Genomic DNA, 19,177 nt, shown 5'->3' with positions numbered 1-19,177 from the left:
GAGTCCGGGGTCTTCCAGGAGGTCTACAAACTGCTGAGAATACAGAAGACAAGCACCAAAGCTCTGCATCCCCAGAGTGATGGCATGGTATAGCGGTACAATCGCACTCTGGAGGTACAACTATCCCTTTTCGAGGAACAACAACAGCATGATTGGTACACACACCTCCCTCTGTTACTCATGGTGTACAGGACTGTGGTCCACCAGACTACTAGCTGCACCCCTGCATTTGTCATGTTCGGCAGGGAACCCAGAAAACCCACTGAACTGCATTATGGCACACTGCCTGATTAGGAAAACAATTTAGGGCCAGGACTGGAGCCAGAACTGTAGTTCTGGCTCCAAACTACATTCTGGTTTGGGTTTAGTCGCTACGTAAGAGAAGAGTTCCTGAGTGGGACCGTGTACGGTGCTCGATAGAATCTCTGATGTAGTGTAATGGGTGGAGATGCCAGGCTGGTGACGGAGGGCACAGAGAGCGGCGCCACATGCTGTCCTGGAGGGGGGGACAGAAGAGGTTAACTCACCGGTTTCACCTGGGGAAATTGTCTATGCCCCCAGCGGCCTTCCCCCGGAGTGTACTCCAAACATTGCTCCAGAGGGGGAGGAAGAAGAGTTAAGCACGTGTCCCACAGTCAGGCTGGGACAACATGACATGTTAGGGCATTATGCCTGGCACAAGTGGAACTGTGGCCCCACACCAACCAAGGAGGGCCACAAGGGCCCATAAGGACTGTCCTTTTTGTTTGTTAGACTCTGATTTACTGTTATAAAAAAGAAAAAAAGTGTTTAGTTAATCTGCAATATGTGTAAATAGCTGATGCCAAATCATTCAGGATGAATTAAACTTAGGGGGCTCAATGTAGTGTAGTTTTGGAAAATTTATGGTAGAAGCAAAACATGAAATCTTTGAAAGAGATATTTTGGTAAACAATTTTGTGCATTGCACAAAAAAGTAGTATACCAAAAATAATTAACTGACCAATCAATAAATGTTATAAATAAATATATAAATAAATATGGCACTTATTAAATAAATTCCAGTAAGAAGCAAACCCTGGATTACGCAAAATTCCCTAACAAGGGGGCTTTTCACCTTTGAAACAGTGGAGATTTGCTTCACATCCTGCACATTTCCCAGAACCCTCAGACTCCGAGTCACAGCCCAGTACATAACCTGTGGCATGTTTACAGGAAACAAGAGAGAGTACATTTTCACAATACAGAAACTGAACCCAAAGGTTTCTCATCAACCATAAACATACAACAAAAAAACAAACACAACACAACTATATAGCCTAATCATGACTATTTTTTATTTTAATTTTATTAAATTAAATTCAATCTAAATATTTTAGCAAATGATATTATTTGCACTGTGGAGTAGTGATTAGGGCTCTAGACTCATGACTGGAAGGTTGTGGGTTCAAATCCCGGGTGGTGCAGTGCTGTTGTTCCCTTGAGCAAGGTGTTTCACTTAGAATGCTCCAGTACAATGCCCAGCTGTATAAATGGGTGCAAATGTAAGTCGCCTTGGATAAGAGTGTCAGCTAAATGTCAATAATAATAACACCAGTAAAATATATTGAATTACTTTATTCCATTAATACACACAACTTTCATTAAGCTTACATAGTACAAGAACAACAGGTCAGGCCCTGGCTTTCTATAGTACAGTGGTTCTCAAACTTATTGAACCAAGTACCACCCCTGATCAAACCAAAGCATCCAATTACCACCTACAAGTCACCTTCTCATAGGAACCAACATGACCAACATGAGCGCATGCACGCACATGCACAAATTATGAAAATAGCACTGAGCATTCAGCATTTTAGTGAAAGGGGTGAGCCTGTTTAGCCGAGGAAAGCCTTGCAATGTCAGGGACGAGGACAGTGAGCTTTAAACGCAGATCTGGCTCAGCATTCATTTTGTTTGTGATAATTTGTCTTGATTGCATTGAGAGCAGAGAAACCTCCCGCAAAGATAGGTAGTAGCAAAAGACATCATAAACCGCACACCCTTTAATGAGAGGGCTGGGTAGTCTTTGGATCCAGAAGTTCAACAGTGACAGTTGTTTAAATTCTGACATCAAAGTATCATCAGATGTTAACTCGAGTAACTTCTCCTGCACAGGACAGATCCTCGGGTGTTCCCATGACATCAACAGTAAAGGGGTTCCTGATCCACACTGGTGTGGCCTCTACTGGAAAATACTCTGAGAACTGTCCTTCCAATGACAAAAGGTGCACAACAATCACATCACAAACTGCAGCATCAAGTGCCACACCATATGTGTGCAGGTGGTTCTCCAGAGTTGGGAAAGCAGAGACATTGCCTGCCTTGATTTCATTAACAAGAAGCTGCAGCTTTTTCTTCATAGCAGTGATCTTGTCAGACACATCACAGATTGTTAAAGAGAGCCCCTGCAGTCCCATATTCAGCTCATTCAAACGTGAGAATATATAATATATCCAAGTAGGCTAATTTACCAGCCACACTGGATCATCAAATAGACTTGCCAAAGGAGATTTCTGGTCATGCAGAAACATCTATACCTCGAGTACAGTTCAAAGAGCCTCGTGAGCACTCTGCCCCATGATAACCATCTAATTTCAGTATGTAGCAAAAGCTGCACATGTTCACTGCCCATTTCATTACAAAGCACACTGAACAGACGTAAATTCATTGGTTGGGCCTTGATAAAATTCACTACATCGACAGTGGAGTGTAGCACAGATTTTAAATCATCAGGCATTTTCTTGACTGCCAGTGCCTCACGGTGGATGCTGCAGTATATCCAGAGCGACTTCTCTAATCTGTGCAACTACACCGCTGTGCCGGCCTGTCATCGTACAAACTCCGACGCATTTTTTCCAGTTGATGCCATGCTCTTCGATAAATTCATTCAGAAGCAGAAAAATATGCTCTCCTGTAGTTCTTGTTGGTAGTGTCTTACAGAACAGAAAGTTCTCATGGGACATGCCCTCAAACTCATATCTAACAAAAACAAGCAAATTGGCCAAATTGACGACATTGGTAGACTCATCTAATTGTAGTGAAAAGCATCTGCTCATCTTAATGAGCTCTATCAGCGCACTTCTGACATCATCTGCCATATCAATAATACTGCGAGTTTAGCTGTTTAGCAGCTTTTTTTCCACACATAATATGCGTCAGCTCTTTGGCCAATGGTAAACAAAGTTCTTCACCAATAGTGTGGACTTACCTGCTTTAGCAATCTGCAGACTAGCATGGTAAGATGCTTCTTGGGCTTTGGAAACTGGAGTAGAACTGTTCCTTATGGTGGACTTGTGCTGTTTCAGTTCTTTTAAGTTTCCTTTGGAAAAAAATCAACAGGCTTATCCTTCAAGATCACATGTTTCTTGGTGAAGTGCCGCCTCAGATGCGCTGCTTCATGCTGTCTTTGCTGAGCATCTCACAGCACACGACACACTGGTCTTGGCTCTATCTCCTTCTCGGTGTAAGTAAATCCCAAATTTTGATAATTTGGATCATACCGCCTTGTTGCTGTTTTCCGACGCTTGCCAACACCAGCAGTGCTGTCTGTATTGGGTTCAACAGCAGAGCTAGTGTCGGTGACTGATCTATTCTCCTCTTTCTCAACATGTATGTCTGATCTATCAGAGCTGGGATCAGTCCTCTAGGAGTCCTGTCCTTTCAGCCATGATATACAGTGAGGGAAAAAAGTATTTGATCCCCTGCTGATTTTGTACGTTTGCCCACTGACAAAGAAATGATCAGTCTATAATTTTAATGGTAGGTGTATTTTAACAGTGAGAGACAGAATAACAACAACAAAATCCAGAAAAACGCATTTCAAAAAAGTTATACATTGATTTGCATGTTAATGAGGGAAATAAGTATTTGATCCCCTATCAATCAGCAAGATTTCTGGCTCCCAGGTGTCTTTTATACAGGTAACGAGCTGAGAATAGGAGCACTCTCTTAAAGGGAGTGCTCCTAATCTCAGCTCATTACCTGTATAAAAGACACCTGTCCACAGAAGCAATCAATCAATCAGATTCCAAACTCTCCACCATGGCCAAGACCAAAGAGCTGTCCAAGGATGTCAGGGACAAGATTGTAGACCTACACAAGGCTGGAATGGGCTACAAGACCATCGCCAAGCAGCTTGGTGAGAAGGTGACAACAGTTGGTGCGATTATTTGCAAATGGAAGAAACACAAAATAACTGTCAGTCTCCCTTGGTCTGGGGCTCCATGCAAGATCTCGCCTCGTGTAGTTTCAATGATCATGAGAACGGTGAGGAATCAGCCCAGAACTACACTGGAGGATCTTGTTAATGATCTCAAGGCAGCTTGGTAACACACTACGCTGTGAAGGACTGAAATCCTGCAGCACCCGCAAGGTCCCCCTGCTCAAGAAAGCACATGTACAAGGCCCGTCTGAAGTTTGCCAATGAACATCTGAATGATTCAGAGGAGAACTGGGTGAAAGTGCTGCGGTCAGATGAGACCAAAATCGAGCTCTTTGGCATCAACTCAACTCGCTGTGTTTGGAGGAGGAGGAATGACCCCAAGAACACCATCCCCACCATCAAACATGGAGGTGGAAACATTATGCTTTGGGGGTGTTTTTCTGCTAAGGGGACAGGACAACTGCACCACATCAAAGGGACGATGGACGGGGCCATGTACCGTCAAATCTTGGGTGAGAACCTCCTTCCCTCAGCCAGGGCATTGAAAATGGGTCGTGGATGGGTATTCCAGCATGACAATGACCCAAAACACACAGCCAAGGCAACAAAGGAGTGGCTCAAGAAGAAGCACATTAAGGTCCTGGAGTGGCGTGGCCAGTCTCCAGACCTTAATCCTATAGAAAATCTGTGGAGGGAGCTGAAGGTTCAAGTTGCCAAATGTCAGCCTGGAAACCTTAATGACTTGGAGAGGATCTGCAAAGAGGAGTGGGACAAAATCCCTCCTGAGATGTGTGCAAACCTGGTGGCCAACTACAAGAAACGTCTGACCTCTGTGATTGCCAACAAGGGTTTTGCCACCAAGTACTAAGTCGAAGGGGTCAAATACTTATTTCCCTCATTAACATGCAAATCAATTTATAACTTTTTTGAAATGCGTTTTTCTGGATTTTTTTGTTGTTATTCTGTCTCTCACTGTTAAAATACACCTACCATTAAAATTATAGACTGATCATTTCTTTGTCAGTGGGCAAATGTACAAAATCAGCAGGGGATCAAATACTTTTTTCCCTCACTGTAATAGATTTTTGTGAAGTATTCATTTTCGATTGTTCTATTGGCGAATGTGGCGCTAAACTGTCTCTGAAAGCTTGATAGTGGTATAAACACTCAAGTATTAGTGCGCGCAGTACCGATGTAGCTAACAGGAACGTAATAGGCATAATAAACAATTCATATTAAAATAGATTACAGGGTAGTCTGGCATACCACCTGGGGGCACTCCGCGTACAACAGTTTGAGAACCACTGTCCTACAGTAATATTATTCTTAAATGCATCCTAGAAGGAGTAATGAGATGTTCAATATCTGAAGACAAGTTCTAACATGATCAACATGCAGTATCTGACTGAGAAGGTCAAAGGTCAGATACAATGATATATTCAGAAAGACAATCTATGGGTTACTATTAGTGTTAATATGGTGTTAAAAGTAACCTATCAGTAGGGGGCCCAAAAAGAATCTGCACCAAAATCAGCACCACAAACAATAGCATACATTTTCAGATATATCAGAAAAGTTTCATCTTGATGTCTGAAAAACTGTTGTAGGAAATGATTTTACAAAAGTGATCGGAAACGAGAAGAAGAAGCTAGAAGAAAAATAGTAAAGAAACTGTGAACCATTACGTTGTGTGGTAGTCCAGTGGGCTACCAAAAGGTAGCCTGTGATACAAATGAATTGCCCACAAAGACAGACAACAATTATAAATTGCTAAAGGTCTAGAAAAGAAAGACAAACATGCCAAGTACATAGATTATGGTTCTTTAGTCATGATCAAATCTTTGGTAATTTGTCTGCCCCTGTAAGCAGGCTGGTCTGGATAGGGCCCCATGGCTGTTGATTAATAAGCTGTGACCAACTGAAGGCTTGCAGGAGACCAGCATGAGACTGTGGCTGCATTTCCTTCCTTCTTTCTCATATTGGATGGTGTATCAGCTAATTAATTAATTAATCAGCTATTAGTGTTGTCAGCCTTATTCAGGTGAATGATTATTTTGCCATACAAAAAAGTAATGCTGGAAAGTCAGTTTCTGTCACTTTCTGTCATACTAGTTGTTCTTATTTCAACATGTGAGTCACTATCCAGAAGGTTTTATGAGTTTTAACTATTGTGATTTTATAGATCTGTATTACTATTGTTCTGATTACAACTGATTAATCAAGAGCACCAGGGCCCTATCTTGAGTAGCCTGAATCAGACATGCTTACAGGGGCAGATAAATCATTGGGAATGGTTTTGTCTCCGCGGTTTCTAGTGCAGACAGACTGTGTTCATTGTTGTCGTCGTGTGTGTTGTCGGCTACACTGAGTACCAATCTCTGATTGGCAGTGTAGCGATCTGCTCTGAGTGCAGCGCTGAGCCGTGATGTCTTTAACTGGATGAACAACTGAAAATTACTTTGTACGTTTAAAGGTAAATTGTACACTAAAGTTAAGGCATATACACTCACCTAAAGGATTATTAGGAACACCATACTAATACTGTGTTTGACCCCCTTTCGCCTTCAGAACTGCCTTAATTCTACGTGGCATTGATTCAACAAGGCGCTGAAAGCATTCTTTAGAAATGTTGGCCCATATTGATAGGATAGCATCTTGCGGTTGATGGAGATTTGTGGGATGCACATCCAGGGCACGAAGCTCCCGTTCCACCACATCCCAAAGATGCTCTATTGGGTTGAGATCTGGCGACTGTGGGGGCCAGTTTAGTACAGTGAACTCATTGTCATGTTCAAGAAACCAATTTGAAATGATTCCACCTTTGTGACATGGTGAAAATTATCCTGCTGGAAGTAGCCATCAGAGGATGGGTACATGGTGGTCATAAAGGGATGGACATGGTCAGAATCAATGCTCAAGTAGGCCGTGGCATTTAAACGATGCCCAATTGGCACTAAGGGGCCTAAAGTGTGCCAAGAAAACATCCCCAACACCATTACACCACCAGCACCAGCCTGCACAGTGGTAACAAGGCATGATGGACCCATGTTCTCATTCTGTTTACGCCAAATTCTGACTCTACCATCTGAATGTCTCAACAGAAATCGAGACTCATCAGACCAGGCAACATTTTTCCAGTCTTCAACTGTCCAATTTTGGTGAGCTTGTACAAATTGTAGCCTCTTTTTCCTATTTGTAGTGGAGATGAGTGGTACCCGGTGGGGTCTTCTGCTGTTGTAGCCCATCCGCCTCAAGGTTGTACGTGTTGTGGCTTCACAAATGCTTTGCTGCATACCTCGGTTGTAACGAGTGGTTATTTCAGTCAAAGTTGCTCTTCTATCAGCTTGAATCAGTCGGCCCATTCTCCTCTGACCTCTAGCATCAACAAGGCATTTTCGCCCACAGGACTGCCGCATACTGGATGTTTTTCCCTTTTCACACCATTCTTTGTAAACCCTAGAAATGGTTGTGCGTGAAAATCCCAGTAACTGAGCAGATTGTGAAATACTCAGACCGGCCCATCTGGCACCAACAACCATGCCACGCTCAAAATTGCTTAAATCACCTTTCTTTCCCATTCAGACATTCAGTTTGGAGTTCAGGAGATTGTCTTGACCAGGACCACACCCCTAAATGCATTGAAGCAACTGCCATGTGATTGGTTGATTAGAAAATTGCATTAATGAGAAATTGAACAGGTGTTCCTAATAATCCTTTAGGTGAGTGTATTTGGAACAAAGTGTTTTAGGTTGTGATATTGTCATTTAAGTTGAGCTCTGTCTGTGTAATTGATAATGTGTAGTATATATTAGAATTACTTTCAAAATTACATATTTTCTTCTTCAAAAAATAAAAAGCTTGAGATTGTCTTCTGTTTTACAGAAATGTGAGATGATTTGTCCTTAATGTTAAAACCTAATTGTATTTGTCAATGCTCTTAATTGTAATACTTTTTTTTTAAATGTTGGCCTATTTATTGTTAAACAAACAGAGGCCAGTGGTTCTCAAACCTGTCCTGGAGTACCACCTGTCCTGCTGGTTTTTGTTCCAACCGAGCTCTCAATTACTTAATTGAACTACTAATTTCCTAAATCAGAGCCTTTTAATATTTTTTAATAGTAGGGGTTTTAAGTTAAGTATAAAATTATATAAGGAAATTATTAAGGAGCCAACTTTTATCAGTTACACAATTTAAAGAGTCAAATGTAATCAAATTACTTAAATTAAGGGTTCAATTAAGTAATTAAGAGCTCGGTTGGAACAAAAACCAGCAGGACAGGTGGTACTCCAGGACAGGTTTGAGAACCACTGATATAGGCCATATTATAGTTTTAAAAATGTCTGTAATCTTTAGGACAATTTTAATACCAACAAAGCTTTACACATGATTTTTATCCAGGTGTAAAAATGTTCACTTGATATGTGTACTTTATGTATTCTACATAAATTAATAATGGTTTTACATGGTTACTCTAGACCTCACGACTTGTCAAGTTTAATTTTCAAATTTGAGTGTTGGCTGTTGAAACAAACAAAAAAATGTATATACTTTAGCACTTTACAATTGTTGTCTGTCTTCAATGCTGTGTTATTGGTAATGTTTATTAATGAAAAATATGGGCAACCTATTTGTATCACAGGTTACCTTGTGGTAGCCAATTGGACTACCACACATAGTTATTTGTCCACCTCTGCCTTGGATAAAATAAAGCACATAGAGAAAGTTTAATATGAATAATACAAACAATACCAAGAACCTTCTGTGTGTACTGATTTTATTTACTAAATATACAGTATGTGCTTATCATTATGGCACATATGAGTGATCTACCTCAAGAAGTGGGATGATCCTGGTCGACCTCCGTCAAGTGAAATGCATAAAAGTGCTTCCAAGAGGAGTAAAAACAAAACAAAACAACTTGTTCTTTTAAGACTTTGGGGTAGACTTTGACTTGCATAGCAATAGAAAACTACAAACCTGTGCCAATTTTATGTCAGATTTGAAGTCGACTTGGAAATATATCTGCAATGAAGTACTTGTTTGTAGTTTGCTCTGGTTGTAATTCAGTCAGGCTCTTTACTCACTTTGTAGACACACTTCCACACAGAGAACTCTCACCATGTAGGCTTCCAGAGATGTAAATAAGAGGTACAGAACTTCTTTTCATGTTTATACATGTCTCCAGAATATTGTTCTTAAAAATAGCAGTTTGAAAAACACTGGCATTTAGGAGTTTTGGAGATCAGTTCAATTAATACCTGTAAGGTTATCATATCATCTGCCAGGGTTCTTTGAGTTATTAAAAAGAAAATTTGAGTTGAAGTGACAGGAGCTTGCTCAACTGTCTCTGCTTACACATGTTTTATAGCAAGTGGAATTTTAGATTTCAGATGATGAAGAAACTAAATTGGGTGCTTAAAATGAAAGTGCCTTGTTGATTACAGGATCATTTTATATGGTGAAAGTGGGATCCAGTGCTGGATTAAATCAATTCCTGAACCCTCTGGCCCATTGCGTATTACAAACTCATTACTCAGTGGCAATTCTCCATTGAGTAATAGCAGTAGACGTAGACTTCTTGCAAACATATTGATCCAATGGGCTGCAGGTGGCGCATGGTTGAAGTTGTCATTTTGTCCAGGCCTTAGTCATTATGAATTTGTACCTCAAAGGAGTATAAGGAACAAAATGTTAGACCTAGAAGCCACAGTGCTGGTGTGTGACTATGATGTTGTATGAGTGACAGAAACATGGCTTACAGAAAACGATGGGGATGAATACAAGTTGAAAGGATACACACAGTTTAGGAGAGACAGGCAAAATCAAAGAGGTGGTGGGGTGGCATTATATGTCAGAAATGACATTGAGGCAGAAGAACTCAAATTAGATCCTATTAATAAAACAGAATCTTTGTGGGTTAAACTTTTGAATAAAATATCTGGAGGATTAGTGGTAGGAGTGTGTTACAGACCCACCCAACTCAGATATTCAGAAAGATGCTGCATTGTACAATGTAATCAGGACTGCATGTAGCAAGGATGTGGCTGTTATAATGGGGGATTTCAATTTCCCAAACATAGACTGGGAAAGCCCAGTTGAGACTACAGAAGCAGAAATAGAAATGGTTGAAATGGTAAATGACTGCTTTCTAACTCAGTTTGTCTGGGAAACAACCAGTGAGAGAGCATGCATTGATTTGATATTTTCAAATGACCAAAATAGAGTCAGAGGGACAGTAGTCAGAGAACCAATTACAAATTGTGATCAAAGTATGGTTAACTTTGAGGCATACTTTCAAAAAACAATGATCAAATCTAAAACAATGGTTTACAATTTTAGAAAAGCAAACCTTGAAGGTATGAGGCGGCACTTAGAAGAGGTAGACTGGAGCACTCTGGATACAGATTCTGTTGAAAATGGATGGGTATATTTCAAGAATATACTACTTGAGGCCTAGGAGAAATTTGTACAAAAAATGGAGGACCAAAAAACATTGGCCAAAATGGTTTAATAGAAGTATGCAAAAAGATATTAAGAGAAAGAAAGTGTTATATAGCGCATGCAAAATGGGTAGAGACGAAACAAAATACAAAGAATATATAGAACTACAAAGAGATGTTAAGTGAGGGATCAGGAAAGCAAAGAAGGACATAGAAAGAAACATAGCTCTTGCAGCTAAAACTAATGCAAAAAGCTTTTTTCAATACTATAACAGCAAGAGGTCAATAAACGAGGAAGTAAAATGGGTAAAGGCTAAAAATTTTAGAAAACGAACAAGATGTGGCAAATGTTCTAAATTAGTATTTAGGTGTTTACAAAAGAAAAAACAGATAACATGCCACAGATTAACAACCAGTCCAGTCAAACTCTAAGGGATCGTTCACACTAGAGGTTTGTTTTTTATTCAGTATGATTCGCATCGTTTGGGCATGAGTGTGAACAACATATTTCGATTGGCATTTTGGCCGAACCAAAATGAACTGAAAGAGTCCACTGAAAGAGGTGGTCTCAGTCCGTTTGGCAAAAGAGTTCGGTTGTGGCTGATTTGTACTTTTGTTTGTGTGAGAACATAAGTGTCAGAAATAACGAATTGCTGTAAATAAAGCCTTGATGAATAAACCCCATTATGTTTAATGTATTATGTAGCCTAAGGAAGCACTATATTTTTAAACCTGTGGCAGTAGCTGTACAATACTCCTAGACAGATGTTTAGGTGACGTTGCACTACTGTTGTATATTTTTATGTAGGCAAACCAATCATCATGCAGCATCGCAACACTGATTATAATATTCACAAGAATATAGTAGCCTGTTGTTGTAATCAGTAAGTGCATACAGTATGTTTAAATAGACAGTTGGATGCATTCACTAGTCAGACTGTTGTCAGAGTCTGAAACTAAATTGCTTTGCTGGTCAGATCTGCACATAATGCTGGCGTTCTGCACAACGTAACGCACCCATATATGTACCTATTATTTGGACTACTGTATGTAGTTACTGTATTACTTTCATATACACTCACCTAAAGGATTATTAGGAACACCATACTAATACTGTGTTTGACCCCTTTCGCCTTCAGAACTGCCTTAATTCTACGTGGCATTGATTCAACAAGGTGCTGAAAGCATTCTTTAGAAATGTTGGCCCATATTGATAGGATAGCATCTTGCAGTTGATGGAGATTTGTGGGATGCACATCCAGGGCACGAAGCTCCCGTTTCACCACATCCCAAAGATGCTCTATTGGGTTGTGATCTGGTGACTGTGGGGGCCAGTTTAGTACAGTGAACTCATTGTCATGTTCAAGAAACCAATTTGAAATGATTCAACCTTTGTGACATGGTGCATTATCCTGCTGGAAGTAGCCATCAGAGGATGGGTACATGGTGGTCATAAAGGGATGGACATGGTCAGAAACAATGCTCAGGTAGGCCGTGGCATTTAAACGATGCCCAATTGGCACTAAGGGGCCTAAAGTATGCCAAGAAAACATCCCCCACACCATTACACCACCACCACCAGCCTGCACAGTGGTAACAAGGCATGATGGATCCATGTTCTCATTCTGTTTACGCCAAATTCTGACCCTACCATCTGAATGTCTCAACAGAAATCGAGACTCATCAGACCAGGCAACATTTTTCCAGTCTTCAACTGTCCAATTTTGGTGAGCTTGTGCAAATTGTAGCCTCTTTTTCCTATTTGTAGTGGAGATGAGTGGTACCCGGTGGTTGTTGTAGCCCATCCGCCTCAAGGTTGTACGTGTTGTGGCTTCACAAATGCTTTGCTGCATACCTCGGTTGTAACGAGTGGTTATTTCAGTCAAAGTTGCTCTTCTATCAGCTTGAATCAGTCGGCCCATTCTCCTCTGACCTCTAGCATCAACAAGGCACTTTCGCCCACAAGACTGCGGCATACTGGATGTTTTTCCCTTTTCACACCATTCTTTGTAAACCCTAGAAATGGTTGTGCGTGAAAATCCCAGTAACTGAGCAGATTGTGAAATACTCAGACCGGCCCGTCTGGCACCAACAACCATGCCACGCTCAAAATTGCTTAAATCACCTTTCTTTCCCATTCAGACATTCAGTTTGGAGTTCAGGAGATTGTCTTGACCAGGACCACACCCCTAAATGCATTGAAGCAACTGCCATGTGATTGGTTGGTTAGATAATTGCATTAATGAGAAATTGAACAGGTGTTCCTAATAATCCTTTAGGTGAGTGTATATTTGTTATTGTACTTGTTATGCTGCCATTTCTTATATGCTCTAATCATGTATAATGTAAATATACTGTGTTTTATCAATAGAAAACGAATCGAGCTCACTTGATTTGATTTTTGCAATGTGAATACAAGCGATCCGAGTCCTGAGAAAACAGGGAAGTGAACCACGAAAACGAACCAGAGTTCGTTTCCACATGTTCCAGCACACTGATACATTGTTTCAAAGCAAACAAACCGAACCGAACCTTGTGTGAATAGGGGGTAAGAGAGACCAGGATAAATGAGCAGGAGGTACTAAAGCAAGGGTAGTCAATTATTTTTTGTCAGGGTTCAAATTTCTTGGTCAAGGTATAGTCAAGGTCCAGACTCCAGAGGGGGGAAAAACACACACACACAATTATGTGAATTTGTAATATACCCCCTTGCTTAAATGTAGTACATTCATTTGACAAAGTACCAAATTAAAACATTTAAATAGATGTAAATATAAGTATTAAAGTGCATTCAGGCACCTATGCTATAGGCATATAAATAAACATAGAAACTTTCAAGCATTTGGTGTCTTATTATATTCAAGTCTTTACCACTTGCCTTTATTACTGTACACTGTTCAGTGAATGTTGCAAAATGAGGGCCAAGAGGATTGAGGAATTCAGAGATGGGGGTCTGTGGGTCCTCCCCCAGAAGATTGTGAAAATTTGAGTCATTTCAAAGTTGAAGAACTTTGCTCAAAATCTCCATGAAATCAGGCAGATTTGGACTCAAACATATAAGAACATAAGAAAGTTTACAAATGAGAGGAGGCCATTCGACCCATCCTGCTCGTTTGGTGTCCATTAATATCTAAGTGAAGTCAAGATTGTATCTTCTGAGCCACCTATTTTAGTATCATCTGCAAATTTGACAAGTTTCCTAACTATCCCAGAGTCCAGATCATTAATATAGATTAGAAAAAGCAAAGGCCCTAGTACTGATCCCTGTGGAACTCCACTAACAACCTCACTCAGTTAGAAGCAACTCCTCTAATCTTTACATGCAAACTAGATGCGGTTTCTGGTGCTTGTCAATCACCGATCTATTTTGGTGGAGCTCTGTAATTGTAACGTGTGAGGATGCACAATTTTATAGTAGTGCACCTGCTAGAAATACACGTCTTCATTGGAAATAAGCTGCTTCCACCACTGATGTAGGAGTTTCTAGGTGAATACAAGCTATGGCACAGTTCTGGGCTCCACACTTCAAGAAAGATATCGCTGCTCTAGAGGCAGTTCAGAGGAGAGCAACCAGACTTATTCCAGGTCTATAGGGAATGTCCTACTGAGAGACTGAAGGAACTGAACCTTTTCACACTGGAACAGAGGAGACTACATGGGGACTTGATTCAAGTCTTCAAAATCATGAAAGGCATCAACCACATCAGATCAGCAGGGACACACGCACCCGGGGACACAAATGGAAATTGGGCTTCAAGGCATTCAAATTGGAAAACAGGAGACACTTCTTCACACAGAGAGTTGTCACAATCTGGAACAAACTCCCCAACGATAGGGAAATTTGGGAACATTCAAAAATAGACTGGATAGGATCCTTGTATCATTTAGTTATTCATGGACACCAAACGGGGACGATGGGTAGAATGGCCTCCTCTCATTTGTAAACTTTATGTTCTTATGTTTAAAAAAATTCAACAGATGCTTTTTTTCTGACAATGAAATAGGTAAATCTGAAATAGAGTACATTTCTGTGGTGTAAAGTCTGTTTATTATAATTATTATTATTGATAGTAGTAAGCTGCAATGTGATGGACTGGCATCCTGTTTTGTGTGTACCCTGCATTGTGCCCTGTGTCCTCCTGGGGGGGATGAATCTATAATTGCATATGAAATAACTGCCTATACATTTTTTTTCTTTTTTGCTACAGTGAGGGAAAAAAGTATTTGATCCCCTGCTGATTTTGTACATTTGCCAACTGACAAAGACATGATTAGTCTATCATTTTAATGGTTGGTGTATTTTAACAGTGAGAGACAGAATAACAACAAAAAAATCCAGAAAAACGCATTTCAAAAAAGTTATAAATTGATTTGCATGTTAATGAGGGAAATAAGTATTTGACCCCTTCGACTTAGTACTTGGTGGCAAAACCCTTGTTGGCAATCACAGAGGTCAGACGTTTCTTGTAGTTGGCCACCAGGTTTGCACACATCTCAGGAGGGATTTTGTCCCACTCCTCTTTGCAGATCCTCTCCAAGTCATTAGGTTTCGAGGCTGACGTTTGGCAACTCGAACCTTCAGCTCCCTCCACAGATTTTCTATGGAATTAAGGTCTGGAGACTGGCTAGGCCACTCCAGGACCTTAATGTGCTTTTTCTTGAGCCACTCCTTTGTTGCCTTGGCTGTGTGTTTTGGGTCATTGTCATGCTGGAATACCCATCCATGACCCATTTTCAATGCCCTGGCTGAGGGAAGGAGGTTCTCACCCAAGATTTGACGGTACATGGCCCCGTCCATCGTCCCTTTGATGCGGTGCAGTTGTCCTGTCCCCTAAGCAGATAAACCCCCCAAAAGCATAATGTTTCCACCTCCATGTTTGACGGTGGGGATGGTGTTCTTGGGGTCATAGGCAGCATTCCTCCTCCTCCAAACACGGCGAGTTGAGTTGAAGCCAAAGAGCTCGATTTTGGTCTCATCTGACCACAACACTTTCACCCAGTTCTCCTCTGAATCATTCAGATGTTCATTGGCAAAATTCAGACGGGCCTGTACATGTGCTTTCTTGAGCAGGGAGACCTTGCGGGCACTGCAGGATTTCAGTCCTTCACGGCGTAGTGTGTTACCAATTGTTTTCTTGGTGACTATGGTCCCAGCTGCCTTGAGATCATTAACAAGATCCTCCCGTGTAGTTCTGGGCTGATTCCTCACCGTTCTCATGATCATTGAAACTCCCCGAGGTGAGATATTGCATGGAGCCCCAGACCGAGGGAGACTGACAGTTATTTTGTGTTTCTTCCATTTGCGAATAATCGCACCAGCTGTTATAACCTTCTTACCAAGCTACTTGGCGATGGTCTTGTAGCCCATTCCAGCCTTGTGTAGGTCTACAATCTTGTCCCTGACATCCTTGGACAGCTCTTTGGTCTTGGCCATGGTGGAGAATTTGGAATCTGATTGATTGATTGCTTCTGTGTACAGGTCTCTTTTATACAGGTAACGAGCTGAAATTAGGAGCACTCCCTTTAAGAGAGTGCTCCTAATCTCAGCTTTTTACCTGTATAAAAGACACCTGGGAGCCAGAAATCTTGCTGATTGATAGGGGATCAAATACTTATTTCCCTCATTAACATGCAAATCAATGTATAACTTTTTTTTTGAAATGTGTTTTTCTGGATTTTTTTGTTGTTATTCTGTCTTTCACTGTTAAAACACACCTACCATTAAAATTATAGACTGATCATTTCTTTGTCAGTGGGCAAACGTACAAAATCAGCAGGGGATCAAATACTTTTTTCCCTCACTGTAACTGTCAGCAGGTCACTTTGCTGATTCTTGTGGTCCAGTTGAAGAGGCTTGGTCTTTGGCAGTCCCTTGTCTAACCATCACTTTGTTATTTCAGTGGCAGAGGCGCAGGCGACAGAGTGATTACTGGGGAGAGTGGGGGGACTGGGGCGAGTGCAGCCGGACCTGCGGGAGTGGCATCACAGTGCGCTACAGACACTGCATCTCACAGAGGTAACCCTGCAGCTCTACCCAGCCTTCCCATCATCTGCCTCTTGCCTTTTCTTTTTGAGCTGCATCCACAGAACCTGTCCTTCTCTCACTTCTTTTTCTACTGTGCTTTTAGTCCAGACACATGTAATATCAAGACTGGAATACTAGAATGCTTTTTATTTTGGTCTTCCTGCCTGAGTCATTCAGCCTCTTCGACTTCTGCTGTTTATCCAATATTTTCACTTCCTCTATACTCCCATGCTCCTCCTCTGTTTTATACTCTATACTTTATACTTTCCCCATACTCATTGCTTCACATACTCAATTCAAAATCCGAGTCTATATCCCCTTTTTGCATTTTCTGCAGGTGAATTAGACACGCCTTTCATCAATCCCCTTAATTTTATTCACTGAAATTGTGTGGAATTTTTCAAATGGTTTTATTACACTTGTCATGTGTATATGTTGTATGTTGATGTCTGTAAAACCATGGGCCTGATTAAATCAAAACTTTGACCCACCCGCTAATAGCAAACTATAAACCTGTACATCATAGAAGTTACATTTACAATTAGAAGAAAGTGTCATCTTACTAAAAATGCAACTGCAACTGAGTATAGTTCTGTAGGTTTCTATTAGCAGGTGGGTCAAAGTTTTGATTTAATCTGGCCCCATGTGTTCCCTTGGAAAATTAACCGGCTAAATATAATATTCTATTATTATTAGTTACTATTATTAGGCTTCCATGCAAAAAGTTTTGTTAAGATTTTTATTATTATTATTATTATTATTTTCCTTCCAGCAAAATTTCAAATGTCTGTAAAATGCTCATACAGTGAGGGAAAAAAGTATTTGATCCCCTGCTGATTTTGTACGTTTGCCCACTGACAAAGAAATGATCAGTCTATAATTTTAATGGTAGGTGTATTTTAACATTGAGAGACAGAATAACAACAAAAAAATCCAGAAAAACACATTTCAAAAAGTTATACATTGATTTGCATGTTAATGAGGGAAATAAATATTTGACCCCTTCGACTAAGTACTTGGTGGCAAAACCCTTGTTGGCAATCACAGAGGTCAGACGTTTCTTGTAGTTGGCCACCAGGTTTGCACACACCTCAGGAGGGATTTTGTCCCACTCCTCTTTGCAGATCCTCTCCAAGTCATTAAGGTTTCGAGGCTGATGTTTGGCAACTCGAACCTTCAGCTCCCTCCACAGATCTTCTATGGGATTAAGGTCTGGAGACTGGCTAGGCCACTCCAGGACCTTAATGTGCTTCTTCTTGAGCCACTCCTTTGTTGCCTTGGCTGTGTGTGTTGGGTCATTGTCATGCTGGAATACCCATCCACGACCCATTTTCAATGCCCTGGCTTTGGGAAGGAGGTTCTTACCCAAGATTTGACGGTACATGGCCCTGTCCATCATCCCTTTGATGCGGTGCAGTTGTCCTGTCCCCTTAGCAGAAAAACACCCCCAAAGCATAATGTTTCCACCTGCATGTTTGACGGTGGGGATGGTGTTCTTGGGGTCATAGGCAGTATTCCTCCTCCTCCAAACACGGCGAGTTGAGTTGAAGCCAAAGATCTCATCTGACCACAACACTTTCACCCAGTTCTCCTCTGAATCATTCAGATGTTGGCAAACTTCAGACGGGCCTTGTACATGTGCTTTCTTGATCAGGGGGACCTTGCGGGCGCTGCAGGATTTCAGTCCTTCACTGCATAGTGTGTTACCAATTGTTTTCTTGGTGACTATGGTCCCAGCTGCCTTGAGATCATTAACAAGATCCTCCCGTGTAGTTCTGGGCTGATTCCTCACCGTTCTCATGATCATTGAAACTACACGAGGCGAGATCTTGCATGGAGCCACAGACTGAGGGAGACTGACAGTTGTTTCTTCCATTTGCGAATAATCGCACCAACTGTTGTCACCTTCTCACCAAGCAGCTTGGCGATGGTCTTGTAGCCCATTCCAGCCTTGTGTAGGTCTACAATCTTGTCCCTGACATCCTTGGACAGCTCTTTGGTCTTGGCCATGGTGGAGAGTTTGGAATCTGATTGATTGATTGCTTCTGTGGACAGGTGTCTTTTATACAGGTAACGAGCTGAGATTAGGAGCACTCCCTTTAAGAGAGTGCTCCTAATCTCAGCTCGTTACCTGTATAAAAGACACCTGGGAGCCAGAAATCTTGCTGATTGATAGGGGATCAAATACTTATTTCCCTCATTAACATGCAAATCAATGTATAACTTTTTTGAAATGCGTTTTTCTGGATTTTTTTGTTGTGTCTGTCTCTCACTGTTAAAATACACCTACCATTAAAATTATAGACTGATCATTTCTTTGTCAGTGGGCAAACGTACAAAATCAGCAGGGGATCAAATACTTTTTTCCCTAACTGTACATGCATAAAAACTCACGAAACTTGCAAGTGTTGTAGAAACCACAAATACCCACAAATGCAATGAAAACTATGCAAACAACTCCTCTTTGCTCTGACCAGCTTAGTGTTTTGAACTTTGCCTGTATTCCTGTACACTGGTTCATGGATTCC

General features: G+C 41.0%; 1 protein-coding gene across 5 annotated transcripts in view; it reads left to right on the top strand.

The window, feature by feature from the left end:
• Window positions 1-19,177, top strand: part of LOC136717292 (papilin) — a 117,005-nt gene that overhangs the window by 15,401 nt on the left and 82,427 nt on the right. For all 5 annotated transcript variants that reach the window (XM_066694844.1, XM_066694843.1, XM_066694841.1 and 2 more), the window contains exon 3: window positions 16,525-16,640. In XM_066694844.1, coding sequence (XP_066550941.1) covers window positions 16,525-16,640 — 116 coding nt within the window. The remainder of the gene's footprint in view (window positions 1-16,524; window positions 16,641-19,177) is intronic.

The sequence above is a fragment of the Amia ocellicauda genome, chromosome 21 (genome assembly GCF_036373705.1).
Source record: "Amia ocellicauda isolate fAmiCal2 chromosome 21, fAmiCal2.hap1, whole genome shotgun sequence".
Classification (NCBI taxonomy): domain Eukaryota; kingdom Metazoa; phylum Chordata; class Actinopteri; order Amiiformes; family Amiidae; genus Amia; species Amia ocellicauda.
Note: the sequence above shows the minus strand (reverse complement) of the source record. Positions and strands in the feature narration are given on the sequence as shown.